This window comes from Ustilago hordei, assembly GCF_900519145.1.
Source record: "Ustilago hordei strain Uho2 genome assembly, contig: UHO2_contig_21, whole genome shotgun sequence".
NCBI classification, from domain to species: Eukaryota; Fungi; Basidiomycota; class Ustilaginomycetes; order Ustilaginales; family Ustilaginaceae; genus Ustilago; species Ustilago hordei.
This window is the reverse complement of record NW_024545274.1, coordinates 86749-107331: the sequence shown is the minus strand read 5'-3', so window position 1 is coordinate 107331 and position 20583 is coordinate 86749. Positions and strand designations below refer to the sequence as shown.

The following is a 20583-nucleotide window of genomic DNA, read 5'->3' as shown; positions in this document are numbered from 1 at the left end:
ATCGTGTCCAAGGAGGAGCTTTTGACGTTGGAAGTTCTCGGCAACCAAATCGGCAACCAAATCGGCAACCAAATCGGCAACCAAATCGGCAATCGAAACGCTTCAACCATCTGCCCGATACCAACAGGTGAGATTTCAGATCTGCGATCTGGTGTTCTGGTGTTGATCGGGGAAAAGCAATCACCCGATCTGTGCATCCACCTACAGAGAGTTGATCCTCGTGTCACCATGGATCCGGTGGCTACCACTATCACAAGTTACCACCTGCCGCTCGGAGGCCTTGTTGGGATCCTGTCTTGTGAGCTGCCAGGGTAAGCCTTGTATTCCGGCGAAAGGAATGTGGCCAGGCACGAATGCTATGACGCTTCGAAGAGCTAAGCGAGACATAAGCGGGGAAATGCGAGCTGAAGAGATGACTGGGAGAGAGGTCATCTGCAATTGGCTCCAAGCGAGACGGTTTCAGCCCAGCTTTCACGCTTGAAAGATGGACGGACCTGTTTGAAGCGAGTGACTTGATAGGCTGGGAGCCAAAGTGGTCGCCACTTGGAATGACGAGAGGGCATTCATGGATTGCGCTTTTTGTGGACAAGTTGCTTGCGTTCTTGTGGCTGCTGTCCACTGGAATCTGCCTTTGTGTTTGCTTTATATATAAGTCTGGCGATGATCATCCAAATCGTGCGGACATCGACCGTTTCCTACGACATTGTTGCCGCCATGATGTCGCTACAAGACAGGACATCCGCCTTTTTCGCCTCTCTAGCTGGCAAAAGCACCTACTCGAAACTGGGATTCAAGCTTCTCCCTTCGGACCCCGTGCTGGACACTTTTCGCAAACTAGGCTACAAGGTGGTCGAATATGACATTCCACCTTACCCGCTCTACACGGCTGGCTTGATCGCGGTTCGCATGTTGGGCTTCCTCGTCGCTTCTTCCATCGTTGCTTACCTGCTCTACCACAAGGTCGCAGTCAAGTCTCGGGTGGGAAAATGGGTTTCCATGGTGAGCCTCATTGTCTCGCTTCTCGCCTGGCCTTTGGTTACAGGTCGATCGGGAGTGATGCTTCTTGATTTCTGGCGTCCCGCACTTGGTTTCCGTTCTTGCTTGCTGGTTTGGGATATCTTCCATATCCGTACTTACCATCAAGTAAGCAGTTGGTCTTTTGTTCGCTTCTTTGCTCAACTTTGGACTTTCCCCAAGGAACTCGACGAGATCGCAGAACGTACTGCCGAGCAAGGTTACCAACGAAACGCACGGATGGAAAACCTCAAGGGAATGCCTCGGGTCGCCGTCGAAGCCGTTGCCATGTTCGGAACTCTTTACTTTATTCCGCCTTACGAGTTGACTAGGAAGATGAGTCAGTTGGCTTACCATTTTTACTGCGACATGCTCGGTATCTGCATTCTGATGGCTTTGGCTCTCTTTGGTGATGGTTTGCTCAAGGCACTTGGCATCCTTATCAACGTCGAGATGGCAGATATGTTTGAAAATCCTTTGGGTACCACCAACATTCGTCTCTTCTGGAGTCACTGGAATCGAGCCATCGCCGCTGTCTTCCACCGAGTCATCTTTGGCGGTCGAAAGAAGAAAACATTGATCCCAACAAGGAAAGCTGAAGCAGCGGCTGCTAAGAAACGCTTCTCGCACATGGACGGTATGTCTGAAACCGACGTAGGTCACACTTCAGGTGAAGACCAACATTACCACTCGTCTTGCTCCACCTCGAACGATCATGGTGCTGGGGCGGCTAGAGCTCTGAAATCGCTCTCTCACATTTCCAACGGCAAGGCTGATTGGGAACTACGAAAGCGCACTGCTATCAAAGCTAACGGCAACCTTGCTGCTGGCACACCGGCAAAGAAATCACCTTTCCTACCCAAAGCAGCGGCAGCAATCCTAACTTTCGCCATGTCTGGTCTCTTCCATGAACACATTACCTATTTCACGCTTGGCTTTGCCAATGGTGAAAACTTCCTCTTTTTCCTCTTAAACGGCTTCGCCACCGTCGCTGCGGCTTGGTTCAAACGCACCTATCCTCATCTGAACGAACAGATCCCAACGTGGTTATCCGTGTTGATGCTTCACGCATTCTTCCTTTCCGTCGTACCACTTTTCTGCTCGCCCTTCATTCGCAGTGGCTTCTTTGTTCAGTTGGAAGCATTGCGGTACGAATTGATGCCCATTACAGAGCGTCCTAGAGGTAGCTTTGTTTACCTTTTCGGACAGTAAGGAGCGCTCCTGTCGTCTTTGTTTGCAAGGCGAGTAGCAGCGAGATTGCTTGCTTTGCTTCTTCTCACTCTTTGCTCTCTGCATTGTTTGTTGTTGGTGGTGGTGTTGTTGTTGTTGTTGTTGTTGTTGTTGTTGTTTGGGATGTATGTCTGTTCGGAATACCATCGGATTGCTCTCTTGATTGAACAAAGTGTAATGCGATTGTTCAAGTGATAGTGGACTCTTTTTGGCAGGACACGGTTGTATTGCGTGATCAGGGCAAACTAACTGACTTGAGGACTATCTATATACATCTTGACACCAACACAAAGATAGCAAGCAACGACCGAAGCATGAGAGGCAGAGCACGAGAGCCCCTTGAAGGAGACCCTTTTCTCTTGAGCGAGTTTGCCACCCTCACCAAAAGTGCCGACCAGAGCTTAGCTTTTGAAGGAGAGACTTGTCCATGTTAGAAACTGAAGTCGTTTCGGTCCCGATACTGGCGATCGGGTAGAGTCTAAGTACGATGTCACTGCTAGTTTTAGACAGAAACAAATATACTTAATTGACTAAAGGAATGCAGCAAGAGCCTAGTGCTCTCTGTGAGATATATATACAAGTGAGTGGCACATGCCAGATGTGGGAGTTGCTATGCTTAATGATCCAGTCTGACAATGAGTGGGACTTTGTTGTCACCAATCTCTGGCAAGATCAGTTATCCTTGATCTCCAGTCAAATCTGCCACCTCATTAGATTGGCTCTGTCTGATCTCTGATCTGGTTGATGTTGTGTCGCTCTTCAGCATCATCATTGGATCACCAATTTCAGCACCCCCTCTCGATCCAGTGGGCTCCTTTGACACTGTCAGACTGAATAGCTCCTGTATGTGCATGAGTGTCAGCATCATGAGTGGCTTTGTCAATATATTGGCAATGTTCTTGCAACTCTGGACTGGAGCAATCATAAGTTGCTGACTTGCAACTTCATCTCACAGGAAGAAGTGAGTGATATCAATGTGCTTTGTCCTCTTGAAGTGTTGAGGGTTGCTTGCAATGGCACACACTCCTGACAAATTGCTGTATAGGACCAGAACATCTCGATTGAAAGCTAGCTCACCATCTTGCAAGTGGGTAATTGTAGTCCCAGCACTTATGTGGATTCCAGTCATCTGTGGTGCTTGCTGTTGTAGCTCATGTAAAAACATCAATGTCCATAGTAATTCTCTAGTGGCTCCCACTAGAGCTACATATTCAGCTTCTACTCAGCTATTTGCTACTGTTGGTTGGAGGTGTGAAGACCAACTGCACACTAATCTGTCGACAATGAAGGCATACCCTGATGTCAACCTTCTGCAACTGCATGATCCTGCCCAGTCACTATCAGCCCATCCAGCAAGTGTTTGCCCACCAGTGTGTGTTCCTGCTGAGAGGCTGATTCCTATTGTTCCCTTGAGGTATCATAGTATGCACTTAGCAGTGGTGAGGTGCTCACTGGAAGGGTTCATGATGAACCAGGCACAGTGGCTGACAGCAAATGCAATATCAGGTCAGCTGCCTTGAGCAATCCACAATAATGATCCCACAAGTGATGCATAGTGACAGATTTCTTCAGTACTAGCTGAGTTGCCTTCTCATGGTCCAAGAGTATTGATGGCCTCAGTAGCTGGTGTTGATGCTGCCCAGGCTCTGTCCATTCCAAACTTCATTAGTATTCCCTCAATATATCCACTATGATTTATTGATAGCATGCAGGCCTCTCTATTGTAATCCACATTCAAACTGATGATGTGTGACACATTGCCTTGGTCTGTGATACTGAAGGTGCTTGCAAGCTGCTGCCTTGTGGATTTGACATGTGATTCAGTTGCCCTGATGACTAGGAGGTTGTTGACATAGACTGTGAGCAGTACCATCACATTGTCTGAACCATGCATGTATACACACAGTTCAGCCCAGCAGTGCTTGAAACCAAATGCTTGAAGTTGCTCACCAAGTGCTGCATGCCACAATCTTCCAGCCTGTTTGAGCCCATAGAGAGCCTTCTTCAGCCTGTAGCACTTGTTCTCAGTCACTTCTGTTTTAAATGTTGGCAGGATCCATATGTACACATCCTTGTCAATCTTTCCATTCAAGAACACTGTATTGACATCGAGTTGAATGGCATGCAGCCTGTAACAACAAGCAACAGCAAGTAGGATTCATACCATCTGTAGGCAAATTACCAGACTGAAAGTCTGGTTGTAGTCTAGCCCCTGGTGCTGAGCATATCCCTGTGCAACCAAGTGCACTTTGTATTGTGTGGTGCAGCATTGGGTGTCAAGCTTGAGCTTGTATACCCAGTGAATGCCAATGAGTCTGCCATCTGCTGGTACATCCACCAGGTCAAAAACATTCATCTTATGCATGCTATCCATTTCACTCACCATTGCCTCTCACCATTTTGGCCAATCATTGCACACTTTAGCTTCATTGAGGGACAATGGTTCCAGCAGGATGCCATCAGCACTTCAAAATTGTTGACCACTAGCAATCAATGCTGTACCATCCATTACTGTAGCTGCAAAAGCCATGCAATCCAGATGGTGGCTGCTGACCACAGGTATCTGGGTGTCAGGGTTTGGTGTGAGTGAGCACATTGTAGTGAAAGCCATGTATCTGAGTGTGTTTGATGGATCCAGTGACTCTGTGTGGGTGAAGTCAAGTACAGAGATGCCATCATACACATCTGCTGTCACATCACTCTGCAGTGTGTCAAGCAGGGACACATTCTCATGAGCCTCAGCATGTGGCAGACCTAGTATTGTATTCCCCCTTTCGGGCTGCACTGCATCGAGCTCTGCTCCAAGGTCAGCAGCAATTGCATCTATGTCCATAATGATCTCACCAGCCTCCTCAATGTCCACCATCATTCAGTCCCATTCATGGCTGAAACTTGAGACATCTGAAGGGCTTGAATTGGAATCGATGGTACACTGACAAGAGTACATTGGTAGCAATGAGTGAGTCACATCATCTGCTTCTGTTTCATCTGTCACTTCATCCTGAGGGAACCAGGTGTAGGAGTGTAAAAGCTCATGATCGCCAGCAAGGACACACCTGTGGAAAGGATGAGGATCCACACCCAGCTGCTCAAGTTCCAAGAATTGAATGTCTTTTGCAACAACCACATGGTCAAGCTCTGGAAGCCAGACCTTGTGGCCTTTGACCACACATGGTTTGTCTGAGAAACCCAAATATGTGCCCTGAAGAGTGCATGGCTGAAGGTGTTTACTAACCATCAGGTGGTTTCACAACCATGTTGAGCATGTGCTTCCTCGAAGTATGACATAGGCTACACACCTGAACTGTCAGATGTGGCATAGCTCAGGGTGATGACTGAAGAAGAGTTTGAGGGGTGTAATGCTTCCATGTGTCATACCTGCAAGTCGATTGTGGATGAATGCTGCCTGGAGTATGGCATGTGGCCACCATTGTTCATCCATACCTGAGTCATAGATAAGGCTCCAGGCAATCTTCTGGATCGTCTGGATTGCCCATTCAGCAAATGCATTGTCAGTGTGTTGTTGAGTGGGTGAGGTGGAGATCTTCATGCCCATCAAAGAACACAGCTCACAGAAGGTGGCAGACCAAAGTTCACCCTGGTCCACCTGGATCTCTTTGATTCCATGATCCAGGGTCACCTCAGATGGTCTCTGATTCTTGGCAACATGAATTTTGGACAACCACCAAGCTGCTTCCTGAGATGCAGCTCCTTTGTGTGCTAGCCCTTGCACCCAAATCATACCAGAATGAGCATCATGAATGATGAGCACATATGAATACTGAGTGGCACCATGCAGTGGACCCATGACATCCATCGACACCAATTCAAGCAGTTCACTGACCTGCCAAGGATGAGCAATAGTCCATGTGATTGCCTTACTTCATGTGCAGATGTCACACAGGTTGCCAGGAAGGATTGCTGGGGTCAAGGGTATGTCATGGAGGGTAGTAGCCACTCTTGTCCATAGGATCACATTGTGACTGGCATGCCCCAATCTTTGGTGCTAGATGCTTGCCTTGCTGCTGAACCTGTGGGGATGCTCCATGTTAGTTACTGTTGTTGTTGCAGCAAAAGCTAGGGAGATGGCTGGCTCAGGCATATTGTCATTCCATATGATCATAGCAGCAGTGGGGTAACCATCCTGGCCTGTTGGCACTCAAATTGCATGTCCATGCTTATCCTGAATTGTGACAAGCTCATTCTCAAAGGTCACTCTGCCTCATGCATGTGTGACAGACTTGGTACCAATGAGGTTGGTCACAAGGTTGGGAACCAACAGACAGTTTTGATATGTCATTTGCTCCCATTGGTGCAGTTGGGGGCTGAAGCTCAGGAGGCTAACAGTTCCCCCCCATCTTGGTGGCAACAAGTCCTCCTCCATTGGCTGTGGTGATGTTCACAGATGTGTCCATGTCCTGCCAACCCTTTCCAAGCTGAGACAAGTTTACCATGACACAGGACACCCCAGAATCGAACATGAATGGCACAAACTGGGGTGGAAGGTCAATGGGTGCCAGCTTGACTTCTGTGGTGAATGCCAAGACCAGCACCATATCCTAGTCCTCCTGGGTGTCTTTGAGAGGTAGTATGACACATGCATTGGCATGACCCTTAGGAGACATTTTAATCTTTCCTTGTTTCCACTTGGCATGAGTGGCATTGTCTGGGCAATGATTGGCAGTGTGACTGAGTTCACCACAGGCCCAGCAATTGATGAGCATGGCAGCATGCAATGTGATCAGTTCCAATGCTTCAGTCATGGGAGGAAGGTGTACAGGGGTGCTTTTGGCTGCAAGTTCATAGCATTCACAAAGTATGTTAGCTACACTTTCAGCTGTTTGCTCCTTCCCATGAAGTTTCTCATGCAGGACAGACACTGAGTTAAATAGCACATTTCTGTCTGAAGGTAGTGCATGCTTGAGTGTCCAGTAATGGTGATCTGGAGTCCAGGGGACCTTCAAGTAGGCATGCAATTTGGATACATGAGCTTCCCATTTAGTAAGGAAGTCATATGCTCTGCTTCCAACTTGGTCCCAATGCAAGTCATAGGTGGCTGTGAGAAGCTCATACTCCTTGGCAGTGGAGTGTACTGTGCACTTATTTATTGCCCACTCAAACAGATCTACAGCAATCAGCATTGGTTGATTTCCATGCTCTGCAAAGTACTCAGTATGTAACTTGTTTGAGAAACTATGCATGATGATGGAACTGAGCATGGAGTTGGCATCTTTGAAAGTCATTGCCTTTCAGTCAAGAATGTTTCATGCAAATGGAATGACTGACAGCATTGTGAGCATCTTGTGTTGCCATGCATGCACTGAGACTGACCTGGGGTCCAGTAGGTCCTGTTCCTCCCATTTCATCTTATTGTTTAGACCAGAAAGCACCTTTAGATGGTGATTTGTGATTGCACTGAGTTCAGGGGTAGGACATGGTGTAGCTTCATGGCCATTCAGACAGCGATTGGAGTTGCTCATTTTGAAGGCCAGGGTGTTGCTCTGACCCAACATAGGGCTCTCAACCTTAATGGGGAGGCATGCATGTTTGATCAGACCCTCGATCTTGAGATCAAGGATGTGAGTCACATCCCACTCCTCATTCACTAGGAAGAGAGTCACTCTGGTTTGCATTGCTCTACCTAGCTTGGTTTGGTTGGCAAATGGGCCAAGATTGTGCATTGCTTTGTAGAGGATACCAATACATTCAATCATGATGGACAATGGTGAGACTACCTGCTCTTTGTCATCATCATCCATCACATACTTCAGGAGTCGACTGGTCTTTGGGGCATTTGGCATGCCATAGACTTCATTGGTCATAACCCAGTTGAAGCAGTTTTGGACTATCATTGGCAGGTGTGGAAGGAGATCCTGCATGGAGTCGACAAAGTTGTCATATGTCAAGTAGTCTATCTCAGACATTGTTGAAGGTGAGTTTGAGGATGAGGTAGGGCTGGGTTTTGGGCTCATAACCTGTTAGAAACTGAAGTCATTTTGGTCCTGATACTGGTGATCAGGTAGAGTCTAAGTACAATGTCACTGCTAGTTTTAGACAGAAACAAATATACTCAATTGACTAAAGGAATGCAGCAAGAGCCTAGTGCTCTCTGTGAGATATATATACAAGTGAGTGGCACATGCCAGATGTGGGAGTTGCTATGCTTAATGATCCAGCCTAACAATGAGTGAGACTTTGTTGTCCCCAATCTCTGGCGAGATTGGTTATCCTTGATCTCCAGTCAAATCTGCCACCTCATTAGATTGGCTCTGTCTGATCTCCGATCTGGTCGACGTTGCGTTGCTCTTCAGCATCATCATTGGATCACCAATTTCAGCAGTCCACCGCCTCGTCGGAGACTGCCCGACGGAGAACCCGACGAAGGCTTATTAACGTGGGAAAACTTGTTGGCCGTTCTGTCAGGGTCAACCTGTCGAAAACGTCGGTTACTCCATCGACCTCCTTCAGCGATATCGGTGATTGAGGCAGAGTAGAGCAGATCGGGATCGGGATCGGGATCGGGATCGGGATCGGGATCGGGATCGGGATCGGGATCGGGATCGGGATCGGGATCGGTTCCACACGCATTTCGAATTGCCCCGCATTTGGAGGTTGGGTTGCTTCTGTTCTCTTGTGTCTGTTTTGCCTGATTCTGGCGGAACTTGTACATCATATCCAACTTGCTGCCCACCTCCATCGACGCACATCATCGACGCTTCTCTGTCAAAGAAAAAAAAAAAAAAAACAACGAGGTTGGTGCTTTTGATTTGCAGGGACAAGCATTGGAAGCCGAGATGAAATTCATTCACGCCCTTGCGCTCGTCTCAGCACTACCCTTGCTCGTCCCAGCAGAAGAGTTGGACAGGAGGGATGGGTCGAGAATCATGCTATCCACAACGCAGTTTGATCCCGCAATCACCAAGCAGGGCGGCACAACTAATGCTGCTGGAACTTTCAACGTCTCTCCGCTTGCTATATCGACAAGTTATCAGTTTCAAACCTTGTCGCAGACGAGTACGTTTCAAGTTGGTCCTGTAGCAACCGCCGCTTCAGGTGGTTCAGGTGGTTCAGGTGGTTCAGGTGGTTCAGGTGGTTTAGGTGGTGAAAGTGCAGGAGGAGGAACAGTAGTAGTAACTGCCACAGCACCCACTACAACTCTTGCAATGCCTCCAAACACGGGCAGTTGGCGTGCAACACAAGTGGCTACTGCTACCAATCGTTTGCCCAGCTTGGCACTTGGATCAACAAACAACGCAGTGTCGATGCCTGCTGATAGCAGAGCAATCTGCTTGGCAACCGTCGCTCTTCTAGCTGCCTCGATGATCGGAGCGAGTAATGTTCTTGTCTGAACACGCAATCCACAACACAGCAAGTGAAGCAAAGATACCCCTTCATCCTCCTTATTGTAACTTCTGCCATCACCTAGTCGCCTTTCTTTTCCACTTAACCCGTTAATACAGTTTCTTTGGATCGAAAACATTGCCGCTTTGGCCTAGCCTCAGCGCACACTCTGCCACTCTTCTACTGGCAAGAGAGGAATACTTTTCTATGATCGCATTGTCCATATGAACCAAGATCTATGAAAAGGAAACCATCGGTGGATATGGCCGTTTCAGGCCCCCTTATCGCTATCAGGAGGACTAGGCAAGGACTTGGTCGGATCCTTAATGTAGCTCTTATTGCCACCAACAAGCATCGGTTCTGGAATATCCTTGTATCCGCCAGCATGGCTCAGTGCAAGATGCGCCTGCTGCTGCCTTTGCTGCGATTGTTGTTGAGCTGCAAAAGTGTAGTTCGCCGCTGCTGGAGCAGAGACTGGCCACTGCGCCCTTGCTTGGGCTGATGAGGTAAGTGGTAGAATTGCATCCGCAAGGCCGTCTTGTTTACGAGAAACCTTGTTCTCCACCTGACAGACGTCGTTCTTTGTTTTGCTGTCGTTGTACATCCACAGGCCGTAGAAGGTGAGCGCAATTCCGAACCACTGGAGAAGTGTCACTTGTTGTCGGAACCAAATGATTGCCAACACAATCACAAATACTCGTTTGAGCAGCGATGCGATCGAGTAGGTGACCGGCGAGACGATGGATAGGATGTTGAATGCGAGCATGTTCTGTGCAAAGTGCACTATTCCGTTGCATAGTAACAGCCATAGCACTAAGCCGCCCCTTCCGTCCGGGTAAAACTCGTTAGCGGTCCAGGAAGGGTTGAAGAGCAATGCTGAGCCATCGTAATACATGGCCATAGGGATCATAAGGACGATACTACAAGCGGAAGAATAGAAGAGAATGTTGAGTTTATCCATCTTCTCGCTATCCGTTCCTGGAATGCCTGCATCCTTCTCCCCTTTCCTTAGCAGTTTCTTCGAGTATATATTCTGCGCAACAAATACAAAGGTCGAAGCTAGCGCCGCACCGAATCCGACAAGGTCGTCGGCATCAAAGGCAAAGCCTGTACAGGCCATCATCACCCCGGCTGTCAAGGGAAAGAGCGAGAGATATGTCTTGGAGCGATAGGTTACGTTGAACAAATATGTATAGCATAACACCGTAAAGAGAGGCGAGAGCGCTTTGATCGTATGCACCGTCGACACGGGAACTCTACTGATCGCGAGCGAAGAAAGAGCCTGACCGAGAACGTTAAAAAACGCGAGCTGGGCCACCTCTGCTACGCGGGAGAAAGAGGGTTTGACCAAACGCGTAAGCGCACCAGAACCGAGTATCCTCGGCGAGGCAGAGATAAAGCAGCAGACATTGACAAATGCAAAGTGGATGAGCGTTAGGGTGACTGGGTAGGGGAATGCGGGTGGTGGGGGTGAAGCACTGGAATTGGCATCATGGCTGTCGATGCGTGGTTTGGAAAGCAGAGCTTTGGAAGTGTTGGAGGAGAGAGAAGAGGAGGTATACCAGGCCAGACAGCCCAAAACCAAGATCAAGGTCGAGCGGGAGGGAGCCGCTCCTGTCTTTTCCCATGATAGCGATCGGCTATGGTGGCTAGCAGTGGTGGTGGTGGTGGTGGTTTGGGTATGGAGATCGGATCGATTGCGAGCGAATAGGCGTGGACGGTCGAAGCTGCGTTTGGGTTTGTTGGTTTGCCATGATGATGCGGTAGCTAGTGGTAGTGAGGAGCTGGATGATGAGGTAGAGAAGGATGAGAGGGAAGAAACAGCTTCCAATGCTCGCGATCTTACACTCGAAAGCGCAGCATTCATCGTTGTCGATCGAAGCTGAGTCACTTGGCCGGTGACGGTGGTGATCGGTGGCGATGGTGGCGATGGTGGCGATGGTGGCGATGGTGATTGGTGATCGGTGTGACAGTGTGAGGGTGTGAGGGGTGTGACAGTGTGACAGTGTGACAGTGTGAAGAGATGATGAAAGTAAAAGTGTTGGCAACTTTTTGGCGCCACAGCCGAGGTTGTTTTGGTGTGTGTCTTTCTGTCATTTCCAAAAACATGGCATCGGCAGCATCTTCGGAACTGCCCCGATGTGAAGTTCTGTGGAGATTTGCAGAGGAAATCACGAAATCGCACTTGTCCCGCCCGGCAGAAAGAGCCAAGAAACAGAGCGACAGAGAACAGCACACGCACACAACAGGCACATCTGGGCTTCTTTTCTCACGACTGCCGACATAGTTACTATAGACGGCTCTTCCGATCCTGCTTGGTCACCTATCAGGTCCAGTGGGGATCTGTGATAAGCGCACTAGACGACACTTTTTCCGCTCATACTGCCCTAGACTTGCTGTTCGAGATGGCAAGCGCGACATCACACAACAAGAAATCATCGGCGGTCAAGCGTATCCTCTCTGAAGCACGCGAACTCGGCTGGGACGATTCGGATCTCTACACGGCCTCACCTCTGGAAGACAACATCTTCGAATGGCACTTTACCCTCCGTGGACCAGCCAACACGGAATTCGCTTCGGGTCTTTACCATGGTCGAATCCTCTTACCGGCGGAATACCCTATGCGGCCACCGAACCTGATGCTCCTCACCCCGAATGGTCGATGGGAACCCAACAAAAAGATCTGCTTGACGTTTACAGGCTTTCATGAGGAAATGTGGCAGCCAGCATGGGGGATAAGAACGGCACTGCTGGGGCTGCAGACGTTTATGACGGCAAAGGCGGAAGCGGCGGCGGGGGTAGGTGCCCTGGATTATCCTCTTCAGGCGAGGCAGAGGTTGGCGAGGCAAAGTAGAGAGTGGAAGTGTGAGGTTTGTGGGAAATCGACGTTGGAGTTGTTGCCCGATCCCGATCCGGAGCAAGGCGAGAAGAGGGAGCAAGAGGCGCTGCCGGATGGCTTGAACGTGGATTTCCATGCTGAGACTCGCAAGCAGCAGGCGGAGAAGGATGCTGCTGCTGCTGCTCGCTCATCCACCACACCAGAGGAGAGGCCCGATGCTCCAGCAACCTCAATGGAAGAGGCAGTTGCGCAACCGATTCCAACACCACAACTAGCCAACGGAGAAGAGAGCAGCATCTCATCGGCCACTCCGACCTCATCGGCCAATCCGACCTGTTCTGGTCCCTCTGTTGCTGCTCCTATCATCACATCCATCACACCGCCGCAGCAACTCGAGGAGCGCCACAATGTTCCCACGACCACAAACGCAACTCGAATCTCAGCCACCGAACAGAAACTCAGTCTCATCGATAACTGCATTAAAGCACTAGGCCTACTTGTCGCTCTGCTCCTCTTTAAACGTCTTGTCTAGTTCCATCTGATCGGCATTTCCGCAGTCTTTCTCTGTCTCTTTCTCGCAATGTTCCGTCTTTCTCGGCTCGGCCGAAATCAGTATGGTTTCATATTGACAGTGTGCCGCTGACTACTGGCTACTGGCTACTGGCTACTGGCTACTGGCTTAAGGATGTGGATGAGCACTGGCTTGAGACTGAACAAAATCGTAAAAACTCTTGGGGAGGAATGCAACTCTTTCGCCTGAAGTACCGCGATCTTGAGCCTGTTGGTAGACTTGCTCTTCGCTGAGCTCTCGGATCTGAACCTCTTCGAAGGGCGCTTTGAAGGAGACTCGAAAGACTGGATGGCCAGTGCTTCGCTCAGCACCACGCTTGGTGGTATGCGCCAGGACAGTGTCGCGGATAAAGGACAAGATCTGATCGCCAAATCCCAAACTATCCTTTGGCTGCCAAACCGAATCTTGCCTCACTGCTGCTCTGCCAGCATTGTCGAATCTGCCTGCAATCTCCTCTCCCGCTCTGACGATCCGTGGGAGTTTTAAGGTCTCAAAGTGCTCATGCCTCGTCAGCAATCCAGCAGGATCGCGAAAGCCGACGACAATCTTGCCGATTCCAAGGAGATAGCTTTGCAAGAAATACTTTAACAGCTTCCCTTCAAAAACCTCCTGATCAGATGCTCCTCTCTGAGGATCGTGAGGAAAGCATCTCATCTCTTTCGAGGTCTTGAGCTCAACCATCTCCTCTCTGCCCGTCCTTTGGTCGCGTTGGACAGCATCCACTTCGCCTCCGAGAATCAAACGGTTGCCGCCCAACTTGGTCTTGACCACCTGGCACCATTGTACATTCGTATTCACATCGCCCGACCAACCTGGCGGATCTCGCCTGGCGCTCCCCGGAAATGCTACTACTCCACCAAATGCCTCCTTGGTCTCAGCCTCGGTTTCCACCGTGCAGTAGCTTTCAAACGAGTAGCCGTAGTAGCTAAACCTGTGCCATCGAGGATCTCTCTCCTTTTCTTGTTTTTTAGCTCGTTCGCTTGCGCAAACGTACTCCTCCAGATATAGTGTGCCATCGAGGATCATAGCGTTCAGCTCGAATGCCTCGTTGAATCTCGCTGTAGCTTTCTGATCGTAGGCTGTGCAGATCTTGGTAATGATGCCTCGCCACGTCACTATATCGGCGCGCCTGCGCTCTTGATCTCGTTCCTTGCTTTCCAATCCCGAGGCTGTTGAGGTAGTTCGGTGCTGCAATGCGGCAAGCAGTGCATCCAAATGCTCGCCAACACATTCGTCTCGTTGGACGAATCCTTCAATGCCATAGTTCAGATCGGCTCCAAAGATCCTTCGATTGCCAGCCATTCTTGCGCGCGACTGTTGCGGATGCGCATTGTTGTACGGCGGTGGTCCTCTGTAGAAGCGTTTGCATCGATCGTCTTGCCACAGCTTTCGCTTTTCGTCGAATGAAAAGGAACACAACCGCGTCGGTTGTTGAAACAGTGGTGGTACAGAGAATCCTTGCCCAGTCAGCCTAGGATGCTTGAGAATCGCCAAGCTACCGCCCTCCGACATTCTGCCTCCCTCGACTGTTTGAGTAAGCCTCTTGCTTCGAGGTTGGTCGGTAGGGCAAGCGTCGAGCTCCCTCTTATCTGGCATCCTTGTTCCTCGACCGCGCAATCCACGAATGCGCAAGATTCAGCAGCTGTGCGTCAATGCTTTGATCCCTCCTTCCATTTGGCGCTGTGATGGGAACGAATGCTTAGAGTTGTGCGCTACACTTGATTTCCCTTTCAGCAGGTGTCGACGAATGGTGGTTTGCTTACAAGCAAACAAGCCTCCCTCTTCGCTGTAGGAATATGGAGATGAATTTCTGCGCCAACTTTACATGGCTGCTTTTCTCGAGCCACACTTACTCTTACTTTCTCAACACAATTAAAATGTAAACACACCCACAGCCTCCAATCCTCTTCTCCCCTCTCTCAAAAGATTGCATTGTAGCTAAGCATTCAGCAGTTCCTCTTTGCCAAAAACGCCCCTGGTGCAGCATGAGTGTCATCACTACTGCAGACAGAGAGCAGAGGCCACAAGGAGAGAAGCCTAGGCAAGGATGAGGTTGCACTCACCCTCACCTGACAACAAAGAGCTGGAGGAGCAGGAACTGTGTCAAGGAGGAGCTCCTACAGAACAGGAGGAGCAGGAGCAGGAGCAGGAGCAGGAGCAGGAGCAGGAGCAGGAGCAGGACAAGCTCTCCCAGAAGGAGCAAGAGCAGTGTCTCCTGCAACACTGCATACATCTATATATACACACATTCTCTTTGCCATAGTAGTCAAGTGGAGCCTCATCCACTCTACTCTTAACTAGCTATATCTTTACCATATCATACACTTAGTATCTTGTCAACAGTTGCAATTGCAGGGCATTGCTACTACTCTACACATGTGTCTTGTATCACCACAGCCTCACATCACCCAAAGGGCAGTAACTTGTGCAACAACAGACATCTCACCGAAATCAGTCAGAACCAGCTTTTCCAGCAGATTTCGGCATAGACATCTTCTCTGTGGCCTCAGATTTGCAGACCATACACCCATAGTGTTTGCCAGCAATACAGGTTGCATTCAGGCAGCAAAAGATCCCACCAAGCACTCAAAGCTCAAACATGTTGACAACAAGTAACACCTCATTTGCAATCATGTACAGGCATACCGGCTATCAGACATCCAACATACCTTTTCCCCATCACATTTCAGCCTTATCATCCTTGTATCTTACATGTATACACAGAATGCTGGAGGAGTTAGATATGCATTTGAACCATGTTGTACTTGCATTATGGTCCTCATTGCAATTGATACTTGTCATCAATGCTATTTGTCACACAGCCTACAACAGGAACTTGTTGGAGATTGTGATCTAGTCCCATCTAGGAATAATGTAGATCAGATCTGTAGAGGATCAGGCAGAGCAGATTCAGTTGGTGATCAGGTAGAGACAGTTGAAGTAGATAAAGCTACACAAAGCGTAGAGACAGTGAAGGTAGTGCTTACGGCCGAGTAAAAGGCCTGAGCATCTTAGCACGGACCACATGTGTCACAACCTACTCAAGACAAATGCTTTGTTATGTTCCGCAGTCAATGCGGCTCTCTGCCGCTCTTCTTTTGTATATATATAGACTCCTCGCTCTCTCGCTCTCTCTCTCTCTTACCATCATCATCAACAAAACGCCTCAACTCCAACTACTGACAAATGACTCCAACTGAGACGAGTGTCTCCTTTATTACAACAGGAAATCAGTGTGAAATGCCGTTGAAATCGGATAATAAAGCTCGCTAAAAATCGTCAGAAGGGGCCGGTAAAGAGACCGGTGCTTGCTTGCTTGCTTGCTTGCTTGCTTGCTTGCTTTCACCACACCATCATCTTCATCAAGAAGGCCACTCGATCCGAGCTTCATATCTGGAATCGCTGCACAAGATGTCGTTCAATAACGGCGGGGGGATGCCACCGAAACCGCTAGCAAACCCGAATCTACCGCTCGCAGGCATCAAGGTCATCGAGGTAAGTGCATAGGAGCCAATGTGTGCGGCAAGGGGATAGACGAAGCTGAGGCATCCACCTACTTACTTGTCTCTTTGATCATGTTCGATAGTTCTCTGGACTAGCACCTGGTCCTTTTGTCGGCATGGTGCTTGCCGACTTTGGCGCAGACGTGATTCGAATCGACAAGACCAAGAGCGGACTGAACCCAGACAGCCTGTGTCGCGGCAAGCGCTCGTTTGCAGTATCGCCCAAGAGCGCCGAGGGACAGGCTCTGATCACGCAGCTGATCAAGTCGGCAGATATCGTCATCGACCCCTTTCGACCTGGTGTGCTTGAACGACTCGGCCTAGGCCCGCAAAACTTTGAAAAGCAGATCGGCAAAGGTCTGATCTTTGCACGATTGACGGGCTTCCAGCGAACAGGACCATATTCCAACATGGCAGGACACGACATCAACTACATTGCCCTCAGCGGTCTTCTATCCATGCTCGGAAACGCAGGGGGAAAGCCACAGCCACCATCGAACCTGCTCGGAGACTTTGCCGGTGGATCGATGATTTGCTTGCTCGGTATCCTGCTCGCATTGGTGGAGCGAGCGCGCTCCTCGCAGGGTCAGATCGTGGAGGCAGACATGGTGACAGGTGCACGATACGTGTCAACCTTTATCTTGCTCTCCAGCTATCTCTCCCACCCAAGCTGGGGCGCGATCCACAGTGATGGTCTGGACGAGACACGAGGACGCAACACCTTGGACGGCGGTGCACCATGGTACCGTGTCTACGCATGCAAAGATGGCGGCTACATGAGCGTCGGTGCGATCGAGCGACACTTCTACCAAGAGCTTCTGCAGATTTTGCGCAAGGTGCTCCCTAAGGCACCGCAAGGCACCCAGCATCCATCGGCCAGCACGCAACACGATCGTGATAGCTGGCCTGAACTGCAACGCTACTTGACAGCTTGCTTTGCCCAGCTACCTCGCTCGGAATGGGAACGACACTTTATCCGCACCGACGCTTGCACTGTGCCAGTGCTGACCCGAGACCAAGCAGCGATTGCGGGAGTCTTGCCAGCTGCCAACCCGAACCATGTCGCAGATGGCAAGCCGATCATCCCATCGCCAGCACCAAAGCTCTCCCGTACACCAGCCAAGCCACCTTCGGGCAGTCCAGGCGGAGAGTGGCAAGAAGAGAGCGCCGAAATGTTCTTGACCCCTGGTGAACACACGGATGATATCTTGCTCGAGCTGGGTGTTAGTGATCCTCAAAAGCGTATTCAGCTCTATCAGAGCGAGGCGATCGATGGGCCCGATCGTCCTGACGGCTTGATCAGATCCAAGCTGTAAAGTCATACCACTATTCCATCCCTCAACAAGCTCAGCATCAGTGAGATGAACCGGCAATGCGCCATACGGTGTGGTGTTTGTGATTGAGTGTGTGTCGTGTGCAAGGGCCGCACAGAGAGATATGAGCTAATCTCGGCTTGTGTTGCATAAAGCACAAACATGCCGGCTAATGTCTCTTCCGCGGTTCAATAGGAGGAGGAAGAACAACAACAACAACAACAAGAGAGGACCCTCGAACACACTACTCACACAAGCCAGACACTATGGGAAACAATCGCAATGCCAAATGAAAGCACCATATGAACAAAGAGTTCGACAGCTCGCTTCCCGCATTGCGTTCCCGTTAATGAAGCGGTGCTTCTCGTTGCTCTTGCTCCGCCTTATCAGCCTCTTACCTTCTACGGCCATCTCGCATAGCATTGCTCCGAGCAACAGGGCTGCGACAATGTCGACCTTGTTCGGCCTCAAGGCCAAGCGGTATCCACTCGACCCCGCTTCTCCAGGTAGCACTGCATGGGAGACTTTATCGGCTCCTTACCCAAGATACCCGAACGACGACAAGCTCTTCCGCAAGGCCTTGCCACCAAGCGTCTACAATGCCACGCTCACTCCCTGGCTACCACTCGGCTTCTCCCTGGCCTACTACTTTGTAGCTCATGCAGCAAACGCTATCGTCAGAAGCGACGGCAACAAGGACTACACAAAAGCCCCTGGTCTGCTAGCCAAGGTGCTGCGCTTCTTGATCCTCATTCACAACGCCGCTCTTGCTCTCTACAGTGGATGGACATGGGCTATGATGTTCCCCTATGTCGTCGACTTTTTCATTCAAGGATGGAGGGCTGCTCGAATGGATGGTGTCAAGCTCGCTCTCTGCTCCATGCCTACCAACTGCCCACATCTGGGCAAGTACGCTTACATCTTCTACCTCAGCAAATACTACGAAGTCTTTGACTCACTCATTCTTCTCTTGAAGGGCAAGAGAGTGTCCAACTTGCAGTCCTACCATCACGCCGGTGCCATCATCTGCATGTGGATTGCCTATCGATACCAGAGTCAAGCAGTTTGGGGTAAGTGGCTGCTTCTCTTGCTGCCTCTGCTTACAGGCTGTTTGGCACCTACTGAATCTCTTGCTCTCTTGCATGTATCCATTTAGTCTTCTGTCTCTTCAACAGCTTTGTCCACACCTGCATGTACACCTACTACTTCTGCGCTGCCATGCGATGGCCCTTCCCTCGAGCAGTGAAGCGCAATCTCACAACCATGCAAATCGCTCAAATCGCTTCCGGTACCTTACTCACCAACCTCTACCTACTCATCAAGCTCGATCCTACCGCAGTCCTCAACGCCTACAAGACCAACAAGGTCTCTTCCTGGTTTCAACCTGTCGTCACCCATGACCAGTTAGTCTTCATCCACGCTCTATCCCGCGCTGCCTCATCTGAACCAACAACTTGCATGCAAACTACCGGCGCCGAAATCGCTCTTCACCTCAACACCATGTACATGTTCGTAAGCATCACTAACCCAGCCCATCACCGAATTCATTCAGCAGAAGGGCAGAAACTGATCCTTGATCTGTACACCGCTCTCAATCCACAGCCTCTGCTTATGCTCTTCTTCAACTTCTTCATGCGCTCTTACCTTCCAAAGTCGCCCAACGCCAAGAACGTCGATCTCAAGAAGTCTCTCAGAGCTATCAATTAAAAAGAAAACTAGTCTATTCTCTTGCCAATTCAATACACGAGACATGGTACAACTATCTTCATCGAGCACTGTTCAAGTAAGAAGGCTGTGAACTTGATCATGACCCTAAGTCACCCCGCCCGCAGAAGAGCAGAGTGAGAGAGCAAGCAAGTGGGATGAAAGAATGTGTTGCCCGTCAGTCGGCGTAGGTTTCAGCTGGCTGCCCGTCAATAAGCGCAGCTTTCTGCTTTTTGATCCGCTTGCTGTTTCCTATCTCTAAGACATGGTGCAGTTTGTCCAAAGACGCACATCAAATCTTCCCCTTCCTCCGACGGTGCCAAGGCACGTTTTCAAGTGTAACGTCACAGCAAAATGCCTACAATGCTGAAACAAGAGTGACACTTGGCGACAGAGATCGGGAGATATCAGTCCAAGTACGGTGTTCGAGCTAAAGAGCAAAACACTATACTAAATTGACATGCGAAAGGAATGTGGCGCGAGCCTCGAGCTCCCTGCTAGATATATATACAAGTGTGCCCCACCTCGCTCCGATAACAAGTAGGTCGTCCATGTATACTGCAAGTATTATCATGGCATCCTTGATCCCTCGCACATAGATGCATGGCTCTGCACAGCAGTGTTTGAAGCCAAATGCCTTTAGCTGCTTGTTGGGTGCTGTGTGCCAGAGGCAACCTGCTTGTTTAAGTCCATATAGTGCTTTCTTGAGGTGGTAGTACTTTCTGTTGTTCTCAGGTGTCTCAAATGTAGGGGGAATCTGTACATGAACAACTTTGTCAATCTTCCCATTTAGAAATGTGGTGCTCATGTCCAGCTGAGTGATGTGTAACCTATATCAGTGGGCTAGGGCAAGGAGGATGTGCATGGTCTGGAGACAGACAACTGGACTGAATGTCTGGTCATAGTCTAGGCCAGGTCTTTGTGTGTATCCTTGAGCTATGAGTCTTGCTTTGTATTGTGTGGTGTGCTGTTGAGCATCAAGCTTCAACTTGTATACCCATCATACACCAATGAGCATTCCATCCATAGGGAGGTCTACTAGTTCAAAAACATCCATCTTCTGCATGT

General features: G+C 49.7%; 10 protein-coding genes across 10 annotated transcripts; 5 read left to right on the top strand and 5 right to left on the bottom strand.

Annotated features, from left to right (window-relative positions):
• Positions 1-717: 717 nt before the first annotated feature.
• UHO2_06780 (uncharacterized protein) lies at positions 718-2226 on the top strand (the record flags this gene model as incomplete). The annotated part of the gene is made up of 1 exon (XM_041557818.1): positions 718-2226. The coding sequence occupies one exon, from the start codon at positions 718-720 to the stop codon at positions 2224-2226; it is 1509 nt and encodes a 502-aa protein (XP_041413752.1).
• A 1838-nt stretch (positions 2227-4064) lies between these two features.
• On the bottom strand, positions 4065-4643 carry UHO2_06779 (uncharacterized protein; the record flags this gene model as incomplete). Its single annotated transcript, XM_041557817.1, has 4 exons — positions 4065-4125; positions 4149-4341; positions 4409-4474; positions 4628-4643. The coding sequence occupies 4 exons, from the start codon at positions 4641-4643 to the stop codon at positions 4065-4067; spliced, it is 336 nt and encodes a 111-aa protein (XP_041413751.1).
• Positions 4644-5113: 470 nt separating this feature from the next.
• Positions 5114-6052, bottom strand: UHO2_06778 (uncharacterized protein; the record flags this gene model as incomplete). The annotated part of the gene is made up of 2 exons (XM_041557816.1): positions 5114-5466; positions 5623-6052. 2 exons carry the CDS (start codon positions 6050-6052, stop codon positions 5114-5116), a joined length of 783 nt encoding a protein of 260 aa, XP_041413750.1.
• Positions 6053-6803: 751 nt separating this feature from the next.
• On the bottom strand, positions 6804-8168 carry UHO2_06777 (uncharacterized protein; the record flags this gene model as incomplete). The annotated part of the gene is made up of 2 exons (XM_041557815.1): positions 6804-7437; positions 7576-8168. 2 exons carry the CDS (start codon positions 8166-8168, stop codon positions 6804-6806), a joined length of 1227 nt encoding a protein of 408 aa, XP_041413749.1.
• Positions 8169-9038: 870 nt separating this feature from the next.
• On the top strand, positions 9039-9593 carry UHO2_06776 (uncharacterized protein; the record flags this gene model as incomplete). Its single annotated transcript, XM_041557814.1, has 1 exon — positions 9039-9593. One exon carries the CDS (start codon positions 9039-9041, stop codon positions 9591-9593), a length of 555 nt encoding a protein of 184 aa, XP_041413748.1.
• Positions 9594-9856: 263 nt separating this feature from the next.
• Positions 9857-11452, bottom strand: UHO2_06775 (uncharacterized protein; the record flags this gene model as incomplete). The annotated part of the gene is made up of 1 exon (XM_041557813.1): positions 9857-11452. One exon carries the CDS (start codon positions 11450-11452, stop codon positions 9857-9859), a length of 1596 nt encoding a protein of 531 aa, XP_041413747.1.
• Positions 11453-11990: 538 nt separating this feature from the next.
• On the top strand, positions 11991-12956 carry UHO2_06774 (putative UBC6 - E2 ubiquitin-conjugating enzyme; the record flags this gene model as incomplete). The annotated part of the gene is made up of 1 exon (XM_041557812.1): positions 11991-12956. One exon carries the CDS (start codon positions 11991-11993, stop codon positions 12954-12956), a length of 966 nt encoding a protein of 321 aa, XP_041413746.1.
• A 147-nt stretch (positions 12957-13103) lies between these two features.
• Positions 13104-14591, bottom strand: UHO2_06773 (uncharacterized protein; the record flags this gene model as incomplete). Its single annotated transcript, XM_041557811.1, has 1 exon — positions 13104-14591. One exon carries the CDS (start codon positions 14589-14591, stop codon positions 13104-13106), a length of 1488 nt encoding a protein of 495 aa, XP_041413745.1.
• A 1815-nt stretch (positions 14592-16406) lies between these two features.
• Positions 16407-17814, top strand: UHO2_06772 (putative alpha-methylacyl-coa racemase; the record flags this gene model as incomplete). The annotated part of the gene is made up of 2 exons (XM_041557810.1): positions 16407-16490; positions 16582-17814. 2 exons carry the CDS (start codon positions 16407-16409, stop codon positions 17812-17814), a joined length of 1317 nt encoding a protein of 438 aa, XP_041413744.1.
• Positions 17815-18259: 445 nt separating this feature from the next.
• On the top strand, positions 18260-19518 carry UHO2_06771 (uncharacterized protein; the record flags this gene model as incomplete). The annotated part of the gene is made up of 3 exons (XM_041557809.1): positions 18260-18881; positions 18968-19323; positions 19414-19518. The coding sequence occupies 3 exons, from the start codon at positions 18260-18262 to the stop codon at positions 19516-19518; spliced, it is 1083 nt and encodes a 360-aa protein (XP_041413743.1).
• Between the last annotated feature and the right edge of the window lie 1065 nt (positions 19519-20583).